Genomic DNA, 15,597 nt, shown 5'->3' with positions numbered 1-15,597 from the left:
CCCCTTCGCCCCCCCGGCCTCCCCCCGTGCTTTCCTCCACCCGCCTCTGCGTCCTTCAGTTTAACTGCAATGGGATCCAATCCAGCGCTGTTGAACTGGCTGCCTTCCTCGTACAACACGATGTTGCGATTGCCTGCGTCCAGGAGACGAAGCTATCAGTGGCCTCCCGCCCTCCCTCTTTCCCTGGATACGCGCTGGAGCGTAGGGACCGTCCCGGTGGCCACGGTGGCGGTCTCCTAATCCTGATCCATCACGACATCCCGTACACCGGGCGTGATATTTCTCCCCTCCTGCGTGGCGACGCCACCATGGAGGCCATAGCCATCTCCACTCCGCTCAATGGCTCCCCTCTCTGTATTATTAATATATACATCCCACCAGCCACCTCCTGCCCCCCGGGATTCTCCCCGGACCTCTCTGACATTGTCACCATCCCGGACAACTGTCTGACAGTGGGCGACTTCAACGCCCATCACCTCTCCTGATTCTCCCACACCGAGGACCAGAGAGCAGCAACGAGAGGGATCACCATCGACGACTTCATCTCTGGCTCCCCCTTAGCCTTCCTCAACGAGGATTCGCCGACCCGCCTCCCCTCCCACGGTCCACCCTCCTCACCTGACCTCGCCATCACCGGGCAGCTACTACTCAGCACCTCATGGGCTCCTCAAGTCGCCCTAAATTCCGACCATTTGCCCATCCTGCTTCATCTACCTCCCGCCGTGGAGTCCCCGGCTCCCCGGTCTGCCCGCTCTTATACTAACTTTAAGAAAGCGGACTGGCATACCTACACGGCAGCAGTTGAAGCAGCGCTCGAGTCAGTCCCTCAACCCACCTCGTGCGGAGGTGAGTCGACCCTCAGGGGCGTCCTGGCGGCTGCTGCCAAGCAGCACATCCCTGCGGGCTTTCGAAAGGAGTTCTCCCCTGCAGTCAGCCCTGGCACCCGGTTGCTCATGGAGCAACGGGATGACATCAGGGCGCACAACCCGAACGACCCTCGGCTTCCAAAACTCAACCTAGAAATCACCACTTCAATACAAGCCCATGCCAGGAATACCTGGCGGACACATCTCGCCTCGTGCAACAGGCGAACTCCCCAGTCAAAACACTGGAACCTTCTCCGCTCACTATCCGGAAAACTTAGCCGCCCTCCACCCAACCAGCCAATCCAATTCGGTCAGACCCCCCTCTCGTCGCAGAGCAAGATCTCCACCGCCTTCTGCAAACTATTCACCTCCATCGCTCCGCACTCCCAAAACCCATCCACCCGCCGCCGCCTTATGCGTCGAATTTGGGCTGAGCACCCCCTGGACAGGGTCTTCGCCCCTTTCACCCCTAACATGGTGAAACTCGCCATCAGAGCCGCTAACAATTCTTCCGCTTGGAGTCCGGATGGCCTCGCGGTTCTCCACCTCAAACACCTTGGCCCACGTGGCCTCCAGTTCCTTAGCCACATCTTTAATATCTCTGTCGCCACGGCCTCCATTCCATCTATATGGAAAAACTCAATAATTATCCCGTTACTAAAACCAGGTAAACCTGGTAACCAGGGCTCCTCATACCGCCCCATCTCCCTCCTTTGTCCAGCGGTCAAGATCCTGGAACGCCTTCTACTCCCATACATCTCTGATTCTCTCGTCACGGATTCTTCGCAACATGGCTTTAAACCAGGACAATAGACAGTCACCGCCCTCCTCCCGCTCGCGCACCAGATTGCGACGGGTTTCAATTCACGCCGTCCCCCATCACGTACAGTGGCAGCTGCGGTCGACCTATCGAAAGCTTTCGATAGTGTCGACCACCCTCTCCTCCTTAGCATGATCGCGGCCTCAGACCTACATCATAATCTGTTCCGCTGGCTGTGCTGTTACCTTAGAGGCAGGATGGCATCCTGCCTCTATCTGAGAACAAGGTCACAAGGTCCCCCTTCAGAACAATCCATTCTGGAGTTCCCCAAGGGTCGGTCATCTCCCCAGCCTCGCTGGGTCGGTCATCTCACCAGACTTCATCTCGGACATACCTGTTCCGACCTTTAACATCGCCTCATATGCAGATGACCTTATTATTTTTTGTGTCGTCCCCGAGGCTCAACGCCGCGGAGGCTGACCTCTCTGAGCTTCTCCGGGGCGTCTCAGACTGGTCGACTGCCAAGAAACTGGTCGTGGCTCCTGGGAAACCCTCCTCAGTCACGCTCTTCACCCCCGACACTCACCAATCCCGTCTTCACCCCTCTGCAACAATCTGCAATGGCATCATCCCCTTAAACAAAACCCCCAAAATCTTAGGGGTCACTTGGGATACCCATTTTACGTTCTCTCCTCATGTCAGAGCCATAGCCACCAAAGCAACAGGCTCTTTACGCATCTCAAAAGCCCTGGCCGGCACCAACTGGGGCTTCTCCAAGGAAGACATCATTGCCACATACCGGACAATTACTCGCCCAATCCTCAATTATGCTGCCCCAATTTGGTACCCAGTCGCCTCACGCACCGCAATTGCAAGTCTCCAAATCATCCAAAACTCAGCCTTGAGACGAGCCACCGGCTGCCTAAAGATGGCCCCAATCACCCATCTCCACCATGAGACCGGCGTCCTCCCCCTGTCCGGCCACCTGGACCTGGCCTGTGCTCAATTTCTCGCCAGCGCCCTCCAGCCTACTCATGCCTCTTTCAGCATCGTCTCCGCTCCCCCCGGAGACCGCCCCATGAAAGCTTCAATCAAGACAAGATTCGGCCACCTTGTGGCGCCTTTCCTGGCTGACGGCATGATGCCCGACGGTGCCTATGGAGAGGCAAAACGCTCCCTCCGCAGGGAGACAGCCACCCGTGTTGCGGCGACGGCCGGTAACAACGCTGTCCTCACAACCCCACCACCACCGATTGCAGCAAAAGGAGCCTCGCTCCCTCGCCCTTACCGCTCAGCGCTATCCCAGCTACGCTCGGGATACTGCAGCTCCCTTGCGTCCTACACCCACAGGGTCGGACGCTCCCTTAGCGCCGCTTGCCCGGAGTGCGGGGATCCCCTCCAATCCGTCCAGCAGCTCTTTGCCTGCCCTGCCTTCCCCACGTCCCTCAGCGTTTCATCATTGTGGGACAACCCCGTGGAGGCGTCGACGTTCCTGGCCACCCTCCCTGCTTTCGCCCATCTTCCCACTCTTCCGGTGCCGCCCCTCCGACCACCACCAGAGCCTCCGCCCACGCGAGCGTGACGTTTGGCGCAAGAAACAACAACAACAAAGTCCTAAATTCATCATAAGGTAAGGTATAAGGTGATGTGTACAAGTTTCATGTGAGTGTTGCATGAAATGTTATCTATTACTCTGTCCTCTTTGTGGGAATACTCCAAAAAGTCCACCAACAGAGCTGTAATTTGTTACTCTGTCTTCTTTGTGGAGATCCTCCAAGGATTCCAAGCCAAACTTATTTTTGTGAGTGTATTGGTCCCACTTTTGCTGACCACTCCTAATTATGTTGACTCATCATCGGTATATGTCTACTTTTCTCATTGTTAGGATGCATTGTTCAGAGAGTAGTTCATTCTTTCGAAATGTTAACTGTTAATGTTAATTTCTAAAGTTATACTGTGACCTAAACATCAGATGGATAGATCTTTACTGTCTCTGAACAGAGTTAAGAAAGATAAATTAGTTTGTTGTATGCATTTATAGTTCAGATGTTGGATTTGTTCATACTATAATGTTACAAAGTTCCTTTTTTGCGTGATTACTTCTCAAGTTGGTTACTTTATGTGCTTATTTTGTTTGAAGATGTTAGGGAAGACTATGTCATTAGACACAATAATTGTTTATTAAGAGCAGTTGAAACATTGATTCGGCATGGTCTAGTTGGTGCTGTTCTGCTTACAATGTAGTTGGGTAAAAACATACTGGCCTTCAATGGCATGCAGCAATAAGTGATATAGCACATGGAGAGTGGGAAGGAGCAAGCTAGCGGCTTTCGGCAATAAGTGAAATAGCATATGGAGAGTGGAAACAAGCAAGATAGTGATATAGCATATCAAGATAGCGGCTTTCAGCAACAAGTGCTATACCATATTGATAGTGGCTATCAGCAGCATGCAAAATACGTAATATAGCATATGGAGAGTGGAAACAAGCAAGATACCGTCGAGGTTGCGCCGCTGCGGCAGAGGCACCCAGGCAGCAATAGCATCACGCGCCATGCGCCGCAGGTAGCTGTCACTGAAGCCTTCAAACTCCGGTAGGGCCATCATTGACCTGAAGTCCATCACCGCCAGCGTATTGGCAGGGGATCTGATCATCCTGTAAAGAAAATAATTCATCAATTCATACCAAGAGAACCTTGACAAGGAGAACCCAACAACAGTGTTGTATCACATCTATCAAGTATATAATTTTCAGAGCTTTAGGCTTGAACATGAATTTCTGCCTAGAAGCAAGAATATATACATCCAGATAAATATAGAGAAGCCAGGTTGCACAAATAGAGTATGCATTATCTCTAGAATGGCACTTTAAAATTCTAGAGTGAACGCAAGATACATTAATTTTTGAACCAATAAAATTATATACATGTCCAATATGGAAAGAAATGAAGCAGATGCATATTCTTAAATGAAGGATTTACACCCTAAGAAATCTATAAAGAGTTAGATAACAGTGCATAAAGTTAATTTACTTATTATTCAGACACTTCAGCTTTTAGGTGCAACATTTATAATTATGAATGAGGAATGTTTTTAGAATTAGTACCTATTTTAAATTACATCACTGCAGCTCTGCAGAGGCTGTTCAGAGCATGCACACTCTGTAGTTACATCTGTTTACATAATCTTGAATTCCTTCACCTAGATTGAGACTCCTGCCAACTGTGAAGTTTGTGCTGCAGGTAATAGGTACCGTATGGCTTCTCTGTGCTCAAGGTATGAATCAGTTTATATTCATCCCTAACTCAGTGAGGTGCATGGAGAAAAAGTTATGAGGTTGCAGTATTATAGTATAATTATGTATATTAGTAAAGTAGGGTAAATAGTAGTTAAAGTAGTAGTAAAATAACACATAAATTATTATTTATAATAACTATTATTTGTAATAAATTTATTTATTTTTTCATGTCAAAATGGTGTTCACTTTAAAAAACGTGATTCATAGAACTACTTTTTGCATGTATCTTTCATGTTACCACAAAGCTCCAAAAATTGCATTGCTCAACAATTCAGTGCATGCTATCAATGAGAGGATTTAGTTGCAAATGATATTGAAAATTCTGAACCCAAAATTGGATTATTACTCTTCTATTCTCCTCAGCCAGATCACAGACAAGGAATGCATCAAAGCAAGAAAGATGCAACACACGTTTTGCTTCTCAGTGCAAACCAAGCAGGAGCTGAACACAATCAGTGCTATCATTTACTGATGAACAACAGTTTAATCTAAGTACTTCTTCCTGATTCATGCAGTTGATTATGAACTGGATAGAATATTTTGTTCAAATCAATCCTTATGAAGACACTGGAAGTGGAGTTGGTTGTAAATAATAAAGAAATGTCATGAAAGCATCATCACAAAATGTAACCAGAGAAATAAGAAGGGAAATATCAAATGACATTATCAACTAAAAGTTGAGTTAAAATAAAATGTTAATAGATAAGTTTAATGATTGCAATAGCTATAGTCATTGACAATCTGAAATATTGGAATACAGATAATGAATTATTATCAGTGATAAAATTTTCAAATTCAATTAATTAAATCAAATTAATAAAATAAAAAATGAAATTAGGTATAAACAAAGAGTAAAATTAACAAAAAACTCAACAGCCAATTGAACTTTGGAAAGCCTTGTTTTGTGTGATGGCAGTGACAGGACTGTTATCATAGAAAGAAACTTGGATTGAATAACTAACATAAGCACACAATAAGATACATTTCTGGACTAAGGTATCTAGAAATTAATAGAAAAAAGCAAGTTGAAACAGCGTATAAGATACCTAAATGTACGAAATTGTTCTCTTACTCTTTAATCAGCATAAGTTCATGATTAGATGTCCACTTTGGGAGATCCTCAGCATCTGGATGCTTCAGCTTGTAGTGATGCAAATGCAAAGCATGCTTCACAAAGTTGATATATGCAGCGCAGCAGGCTTTGTTCGTGCGTGTCTGCAAAAAAACATGGTTCTTGGCAGGAAAGCTTAGCATTGATACAAAATATGCAATGAAATATTTTAATAACAAATCACTCCCACCCAATCTATTTCAGTGTTAGCTAGAACATTTTTATTATAAATTAGCAATACAAGCGAATGAGTCAAATCCTATCTGGGAAATTAGCTTAATGTTGCTAAATCAGATCCTCTGAAAAAACTTTGAATGCAATTGAACAAAAAAAAATATTATAAGCTTCCTCAACATTTGGCATCTTTGAACTCAATAGTGTCAGTAACACAGATTCAACATTACAGAACTCCAGGAACTTAATTGAATAAAACAGCAGTCAAAATAGCAGCATCACCTGTCATCTCCTCTGCAAAACAGGCTACAGCCATGTATGTGAATATTATCAGAAAATACTAGAAATTGCCAAACAGGCTACAGCCATATTACAGAATACTAGAATACATGTGAATTTTTACAGAAAATACTAGAAATAGCCATTGAGCATGAAAGCTCAATCAATTGCACAATGTAATTTTTGGCTGCACACAGTAACCAAAGAATATCAGTAACAATTAAAACTTTACAGGAATTAATAGAGATATTTTCTTGACAGATTTTACAGGCAGGAAGGAAATTATGAACCTATATTATTATTATACTGGAATAAATAGGATTCAAGTCAAGATTAAGCCACTCGCCTTAGAAACATTTCTGGATAACCAAAAAGTTAAAGAAAATAGAAGAAGAAGCAAGTAGGTATTAATTTCCTGGTAAACACATCTGAATAATGACATGGTATTCTGTTATGTATTTGCACTTAAAATCTTTTTACCACCCATGGTTAATCAGGCACCACATAGCTCATTGTGACAACATTTTGCAGAGTGGAGGTTATGGGCTGCAGCCTGTCAGTAAATCTCGGTGCATTGCCAGTTAAGGGTTTTGATAAAGCTGGTCCATTTGCTGTATCATCTAAGAATTTTAATCACTCCTGTAATTTATTATTGGTAAATGCAGCATTACTACTGTTTGCAATTGTTTTGCTTGCAAATATGTTTTATGTGCAGAGACAATATACCATGGTAATTTGTTTATGTTGTCCACAATACCCACAATTGGCAGTAGTCAAGAGCGTCAGTGTAACATTTAAATTGCTTCATTTGGCCTGTGTTTATTTTTGTATATTATTCCTAACTAATTGCCATGCTTCCAGTGGATATTCTTTTTTCATATAACATGCAGCTTACAAGAGCAATAAAGGGAAGAAAACCTATGTTGCTTGTTGACTGCCTTGGCAATGCAAACTAATACACAAAATGCCTTGGACATTTTCATAGATTGCTTTATAGGATGACTTCATGCAGAACCTTCAAAGAAAAAAATAATAATCATTATTCCTCCCTGCTGATTGATAGGAATGATGTTCAAAACTAAGGAGATGAAATGCTTATGAATTCAAGGGAACTTTTGTACTTAAAAACAACTCACTCTAACAAAAAGGAATACTTTCATCCAGTTAATGCCACTGATGGAACAGGAGTGGTTTTGAGTAGGCGCTTTGTTCCAGGTGTACACCACTCCTTTGATGAGACGCAACATCTCTTCTTCTGTCCATGGTCCATAGGCAACTGAAAACCAGTTATGGTCAGCTTAGCCACTGCCATGCTAATACTCCAAATAGCTTAGAATAATCTTAGGGAATTTTTTTTCAAGACTTTTGATCAGTCTGGAAAATCAAAATTAGTTAACATATTTTCCTCCAGTCATGTATGCTATGCTGGAGAAAAATTTTATAATAAGCATGACTTTGGCAATTTGAACCTGACATCACTGAATGTTAAAGATTGGTTTAATCACCTTGCAACCCTCAATCAAGGCTGTTCTCATGCCACATCAGGCCTACATTTCAGCGCCGACATCATTAGGTTATGTTAAATAAATCAACAAAATCCACAATTAGTACTACAATTCTTACCTTGGCCCCCCACCAGCACTATTTTTCTAAGTTCACTATTTTTCCAGGCTCCAGCAGATGCCAGATGAAATATTCTGAACAGAATACAATTGTCTAGTCTAGTTTTTATGAAAGTACAAAAAAATTTATATCAATTATCAACAATTATTCTCATTTACATTTACCAGGTTGAAATAAGGTGTTAACTTTGTAATTTTACAACTACCAGTACTGGTAATAGATAACCTCATAACCACAGCCGGGCCATGGTGGAAAATAGATTTTTTAGAATCAGTTAATTTTTAATTTCCTCATCTACTCAAGACGTTGTAAACAGATTTTTTATGTATGATAATGCTGGTATCCTGATAGTGAGATACTTTACTGGTCTGAGACCAGTAGGAACTGGTCTCAACTGGTCATAGGACTCAAAAATTATCTTGAGGAAGAGTCTAAAAAACTCTGTATTGCCACTATGCACACATGCACTGTCTACGGACCACAGGCCACTGGTGTCTGGTATTGCAGTTGTGAACTTGTGCGACGCAAGGAGTAATGCCAATGGCGAGACATCGGCTCAGGCTCTCAAGAAGTGAAGTCGCACCGGTAACTTGAACGTTGGTACCATCACGGTACGGTGTCGGTACCAAGCGGCTGAACTTATCACATAATGAAGGAAATACTAAGATCTAATTCTAATAAATGAAGATAATAGTTCAACAATCACTCATGTCCACTGTAACGTCGGAAAAACTCTGAACAGCCAAGATTTTCCGATTCACATGGCAATAACAAAAAGCGATGTCCTTAACATGCGCAACAAAGCCAACGATGCAAGGAATGTTGCCACAATAAACTGATTACGTTTCTATTCTTGTAATTGGTTCAAAGATTTGTTGTACAAAAGTACATCTCAGCCAGATACTGAATAAGAACATAAAGTTTGATAATAAGCACGCTCGTGCTCAAAATGTGTAAACATAATTCGTTTATAATATAATGAAATTTAGTATATGGAAACGATGAATATAATGGAAAATTCCAGAATATTTAAACATTTAGCTAATCAACGTGCATCCCGGCAGGATAGTTTGAACCATGAATGATGGAGAAAGGGCCTAACCCATTAACATACTTGCCGAAATTAAATGTGAAAATTATATATAAATTGAAATAGGGATTTTGTCGGTAAAGGCATGCTTACTTTCCATTAAATTAAATCATCAAAAGTTATTGCCTTGAATGATTTGGCTACTAAATGGAGTTTATATGGATTTTAAATCATCCTAAATCAGCATAAATTCTAACAAAATATATTTTTCATATATATAATCACAACAAATTTTCAGAATATTCTCGAAACAAATTATGAGAAATTTATTTTCTAAATGAATCTCAGATTACAGCAAACTGATGCAGAGCGAACCTCTATGAAAATAATCATAAATAGAACGAGATTTTAGTTGAAATGTAAGCATTCAAATCGTTTAAATTAATTATGAACTGAGCTCACATTTTTTTGTCAGATAGAAGTATTCCATTCAATAAGAAAATTGCAGTGTTCTGAGATGCGCAAAAATGCAATAGCTCTGTGTAAACATCGGTATACGATATCAGCAACGGTCTTCTGTTCAACAGGAGTGGATGTCAAAGTATAAGTTTAGGTTCGAACAACTTACGCATGCACGTGTTCGATTGCAGAATCGATTATATATATAGCAACCGAAACATGGTCGTAAGTAGCAGGTGGCCACTCATTTGTGAACAACCTTAATTTTGCCTTCATTTGTTTTTGCCATAGTTATATGGCAATACGGGCCGAAATTCACAATACCGGGTAATCAAGAAATTTTTTCCAAACTATTGAGCAAATTCAAACGAAATTTTGAATTTACAGTCCTAACTACTGAACGTTAATGTTTAGCTCATGAAAATTTATTCGATTGTGCCTTTGATCCCGAATTTTTTTTTATTTCACCTTCATTCGTGATTTAAACAGCAATACGTGCTTAACGATGTTAATGAGTGAACGAAAGGGAACGTGTATAATAGGGAACGGCATCGCCTATGTTATTAAATTCGCAGTAATCAAGAAATCCCTTCCAAAACTACTGAATGGATTTGAACTAAAATTAGTATTTAAATACCTAACCTCAGCAACGGTGATGTTTAGCTCGGTACAATTTTTTCGTTTTGCCTTCGTTTGCGAGTGATACGGCTATACGTATACGGATATACGTAAACGGCTCTTGGTTAAACCGGCCGGTAGAAATGCCGGTCGTTCCTCCAATATCTGTATAGCTCGCGAACGAAAGCAAAATAGAAAAATTGTCACGAGCTAAACATCACCGCTGAGAGGTTAGTTATTTATATACAAAGTTTCGTTTAAATATGTTCAGTAGTTTAGAAGAAATTTCTTGATCGCCGCGAATTTAAGCGACAAATTATCCGGCGATACGGGCCGAATATAAGGAAATGTGAAATGAAGAATGACTGTGGAATGAAAACTAAAAAAACTCGCAAACGAACGTAAAATCGAAAATTTTTAAAAGCCAAAAAAGTAACGCTTGGTAGTTAGGAATGTATATTCAAAATTTCGTTCAAATCTGTTCTGCAGTTTGGAAGAAATTCTTTAATCACTGCAAATTTCGGCCTTTATCGCAATATAACTCACGAATGAAGGTGAAATTTAAACATTTTTACGAGCTAAAAATCAACGTTAGGTTCTGATGAATATTTGTTCCAAGTTTCCTTGAGCTGCGTTCATTAATTTGGGAGATATTACTTGATAATTGAATTTGGAGATTGGTCGTGCCACTGGCCACGAGTCCGGCCGGGAATTTGCCCAAGACGTCCTAGGTTTCTAGTGCTGAAACAGTTAAAACAGCTTAAAAACATATTGGTTCACTAAATGGGGTTGTTCTATTTGTGAAATACACATTTGTGTTTAACATTTATCTATTAAAATATATAGATAAAAATAGCAGCGTACTAAATTTCAAGAAAGAGGCGCATGTTTTTATATGTGTCTGTCTAACGTAACCTAACCTAACCTGCGCCGCCTGTTGCGGTAGGGCCTGTTGCGCTCCGGCCAGTTGGGCTCCGGCACTGTGAAGCAGTGGCTGTATTGTGCAAAGCGGATTTACTGTTAGCCGGAGTTACCCACAGCTCATTGATCTGAGGCTATGTGTAGATATTGCATGCTGCTGATGGTTGGCGTTGGGCCCAGGGCCTGTTTATGAGTCAATTTTGTTACCCACGGCTGCGCTCCCCAAACAACGTACTTGGTCGCGCATAGATCTTGCAGTCATGTTTAGTCCAGTATGGAACATGCTTATCACGCATTCTGAGTACCAAGTTGTGGACTTGGCTCGCAGTTGAAGTCAAATGTTGTACAAAGCTTGCACCGGTGTACCGCGTAATACCTCATAAGTAGAGTGATTCCAAAATTTTCCCCGGTTTTTGATGTTAAAAAAGGAGAGAAACTCAGTGTTCATGCATTCCAAACTCCAAGCTAGCGGTCTTTTGTACCCAAGTGCGAGAACAGCACGCAATGCAGTGCAGCAGGTTTAAAACAGCGTTGAATTTGCATTCAAAACTCCCATGCACATTCCTCACACATTGTATCTAGTGAGAATAGCGCATACAATACTCGATCAGGCTAATCGGAGCCACTTTTACGTGCTCATCTTTCCGGAAACGTAGTACTCTCACTTGGCGCACATATGCGCAAAAATATGTACTTGACCGTTTTGATTGGAAACCAAGTTAACAAAAATTTCGGCTTCACGCCAATTCCCGCGCCAAATGAATAGAACGCTATGTTTGGAATTACATGTCGAAGGCTTCTTAATTACGCAATTCATGCTTGTATTAGTTGAATGCGAGGGAACCGTTGTCCGCGTATTTCTGTCAGAGTATTCCTACGTGCTTTACGATACGATGGCACGCCTGTGCATGCCCGTATCATGTTTTTTTTTTTAAACAGGCCGAGAATAAAAATTAATACCACGCTCTCGGAGATGCAAAATGCAAGAAAGAATGTGTAGTTTTACGGTCTAGCTGGTTGGAGAATTACTGGAACGGATCGTGTAACTATCACATTGCGCTCCATTGAAATTTGTTTCTGTACAATTCGGGGCAGTCATGCGTCGTTTAAAATTTTTAGTTAAAAACAAAGAGAACAATAAAAATGCTGACAATGCTCTCCTATACGAAATATTAATAAAAATGGGTTGTTCATTCCGGCGATCTGCCGACGCAGTAAATACTGACCAAAAATCTTGTCGCAAAACGACATGATTTAACTTATATTCCATACGAACGCGTTTAGCTTTAAAGCAGCTATAATGAACGTTAATGTGGCGCAACGCTGCGTACCGTACTAATACAGCAAGTATCTAACACATCGCCTGATTGCTCGTCACAGTTCAAGTAGTTTAGTTAAGTTTAGTGGCCACATGTTCACTAGAGCTTCAGCTAATTAGCTATCTCGTGCCGAAAGTCAAGATGAACACCAAAGATGTGGAAGGTCTCAGTTATACGAAGTTTCTCAAATCAAAAATTAATGTCTCAATTGGGCGGAAGGTCTCAATTGTTCAGCCCGTTGAAGCTGGTTCGACAGAAGCAGCGTAAGCATCTCAAAGAGACGAAGTGTCAAGAAGGGACAGGTGGAAAGCAACCGAAACTAAGACACTCGAACAAGAGGTCGCTTGCACGGGACGTCGGCCGCCCGCAGGAGAGAGACAGAGAAAGGAAATGAATCATACCTACATAATAACCTAACCCCACAACTGAGACCTGCAGTCAGACACCGCAAGCTCAGCGGTGGGGCGCTCAGGAACAATCCCCCTAGGAGCGGCGAAATTCCATAGGACTTCTGACGAGCACAGACACGCGTCAGAAGTCCCCCTGAGGGGATAGTTCAAGTAGGGATTTACTCGCCAGAACCTGTTGCACGCGACGAGTCAGTTTCGACTTCCGTAAAAATTCATCATCATATCAGAATTTAAGGCAATGTTTACATATTTGTTTACGCGGTTCAATAATGGAATAAATAGCTCCAAGAAGGGAGTTGAGAATAAAAAAGGTAAAGAAAACCAGAATTGTCAGTGCAACGGAAATGCAAACTGTAATCAACCTTATAATTCTAATGCTAATCTATCAAATTGGAAATTTTACGGCATCTGTCGCCCAACTTCCATATTAACTTCAACCTGACAGGTTACAGAATTTCCAAATGAAATGCAGGATGCAAAACGATAGAGAACTTACGGTGTTACTTGGTGCAGAATTTATGCATCAATGATGCAACTTAGCAAGGAACTATGGCATCAAACAGCATAAAGGACTGACGCGGTACGAATATATGCACATATATATATAATCAACAACCAAAAATTATTGCAGTAAATGCATTTCTCTATGGAAGGCATCAATACACAAGGGACATGTTTGCAGAATTGATAGTAGAACATGATAGAATTTGGTATGATATTTACCAACCTTAGCAGCGTTTGAGAACAGTTGGGAATGACTTTCTTGAAAAAACATGCACTTAGGCTTTGGTTGCACAGTTAAGTCTTTGATTTTGGAGATGGAGGTTATCATGCTTTTATTTCGAGGGATTTAGATTCTTCAACCGTTATCGTGAGTCGTGATCGTGATGGTCATCTTTTTCGAGAGTTATCATGGTCATCACCGTTCGACTCACCATCACCCTCATCCTACACGAGGTCATCGTTTCCCAAATTGTGGTCACCACCGTTCGACTCATCATCACAGTCGAGTCGTCCTACTCGAGGTCATCGACTACCAACTTATATTATCACAGCCTATCAGTCGCAGGAAGACGTAAAACATCGTCATCAAACAACTCGCAATCCCTTATCCTAGTCGTGTTTGCTTTCACCCTACTCGAAGTCATCATCTTCGTACAACTCGCAATCATCTTTCTGCAGCTCGAGGTCATCATCACCAAACAAATCGCAATCTTCTTTCTTTAACTTGAGGTCGTCATCATCCAAGCCATCCAGGAGGTTAGGGTCCTCAAGGTCCGGATCCTCGACATCAGGCTCAGTGATGTCAAGCTGATGCAGCGGCACAGTAGCGAACATTCGCTTGATGTGTTCGTCGAGATACTCGGGTATGGCGTCTGCAAGCTTGGCACTTCGGTAGAAATTAATCTGCTTCAACACTCTGGAGTGGTTGTCAAGCTTGCGCTCGAGCTTTGGCAGGATGTGAGTAGCTAGGTAGTCCAGCGAGTCTGTGCAGCACAAAAAGACTTGGTTACAAATAAATGAAACTAAACATTCTCAATGGTAAAAAGTGGTTTAAAGAGAATGTATTGAAGTTAGGAGTGATATGCTAAACAAATTCGTCACTAAAATTAATGTTCAACAAGGTTCTGAAAACTGCAACATAAATGTGCATCTGTGAGATAAGTGATTCTGTTGCAAGACAGGAGAGGTAACCTTCATTAATTTCATAACTCAATAATAAAGTACAAGTGATACAGAAAAATCTACTAAATCCAGCACCGAAAGAATTAATTACACCGAATTGTGTACGAAGAACGGCACTAATAATACCTTACAGCTAAAACTATGATTGACAAGCCTTACATAGATTGTACTGCGAAGTATAATATATAAATGTAACCAAATCTCACACAGCCTGTGTGAGATTTTGACACACAATCTTACAGGTTATTGCGTGCTCGTATGTATTTTCAGGTAATTTTCGAGTGCATGTGGCATCACGTCATAATGTGCCAGAAATTTTCAGCAGTTTCAGTAACATAAATTATATTTCACGTCATGTTTTCATGATGCGCTTGCACTTCAGGCCACTGTCCGGGTAATCGTTAATTGGGCATTGTAGTTAAGACGTTCATGCTTCATCATGCTGTTACATCATTCGATGTTCTAGACCTGCCTAGCGACGACTCGGAGACAGAGGACGACGAAGGCGGCGCATCAGCGTGACCTAAGAAGTCCTAAACTCATCATAAGGTAAGGTCATAAGGTGATGTGTACAAGTTTCATGCGAGTGTTGCATGAAATGTTATCTATTACTCTGTCCTCTTTGTGGGAATACTCCAAAAAGTCCACCAACAGAGCTGTTATTTGTTACTCTGTCTTCTTTGTGGAGATCCTCCAAGGATTCCAAGCCAAACTTATTTTTGTGAGTGTCTTGGTCCCACTTTTGCGGACCACTCCTAATTATGTTGCCTCATCATCGGTATATGTCTACTTTTCTCATTGTTAGGATGCATTGTTCAGAGAGCAGTTCGTTCTTTTGACAAGCATTACCTAAATGTTAATTTCTAAAGTTATACTGTGACCTAAACATCAGATGGATAGATCTTTACTGTCTCTGAACAGAGTTAAGAAAGATAAATTAGTTTGTTGTATGCATTTATAGTTCAGATGTTGGATTTGTTCATAATAGAATATGTTACAAAGTTCCTTTTCTTGCGCGATTACTTCCCAAGTTGGTTACTTTA

The 15,597-nt window shown here is 41.8% G+C and overlaps 2 protein-coding genes across 2 annotated transcripts in view; both read right to left on the bottom strand.

Moving 5' to 3' along the window:
• Positions 1 to 4,124: 4,124 nt before the first annotated feature.
• Positions 4,125 to 15,597, bottom strand: part of LOC108672028 — a gene marked incomplete at its 3' end in the record, with an annotated part of 16,586 nt that continues 5,113 nt past the window's right edge. The window contains 3 exon segments of the mRNA XM_018159640.2: positions 4,125 to 4,282; positions 5,997 to 6,139; positions 7,625 to 7,764. Of these exon segments, the coding sequence (XP_018015129.1) occupies positions 4,125 to 4,282; positions 5,997 to 6,139; positions 7,625 to 7,735 (412 nt within the window).
• Positions 13,204 to 15,597, bottom strand: part of LOC108672027 — a 2,864-nt gene continuing 470 nt past the window's right edge. The window contains exon 2 of the mRNA XM_018159639.2: positions 13,204 to 14,355. Coding sequence (XP_018015128.2) covers positions 14,003 to 14,355 — 353 coding nt within the window. The 3' untranslated portion in view covers positions 13,204 to 14,002. The remainder of the gene's footprint in view (positions 14,356 to 15,597) is intronic.

The sequence above is a fragment of the Hyalella azteca genome, unplaced genomic scaffold, assembly GCF_000764305.2.
Source record: "Hyalella azteca isolate HAZT.00-mixed unplaced genomic scaffold, Hazt_2.0.2 contig6231, whole genome shotgun sequence".
In the NCBI taxonomy this organism is placed as follows: domain Eukaryota; kingdom Metazoa; phylum Arthropoda; class Malacostraca; order Amphipoda; family Hyalellidae; genus Hyalella; species Hyalella azteca.
This window is presented reverse-complemented; position numbering and strand designations above follow the sequence as displayed.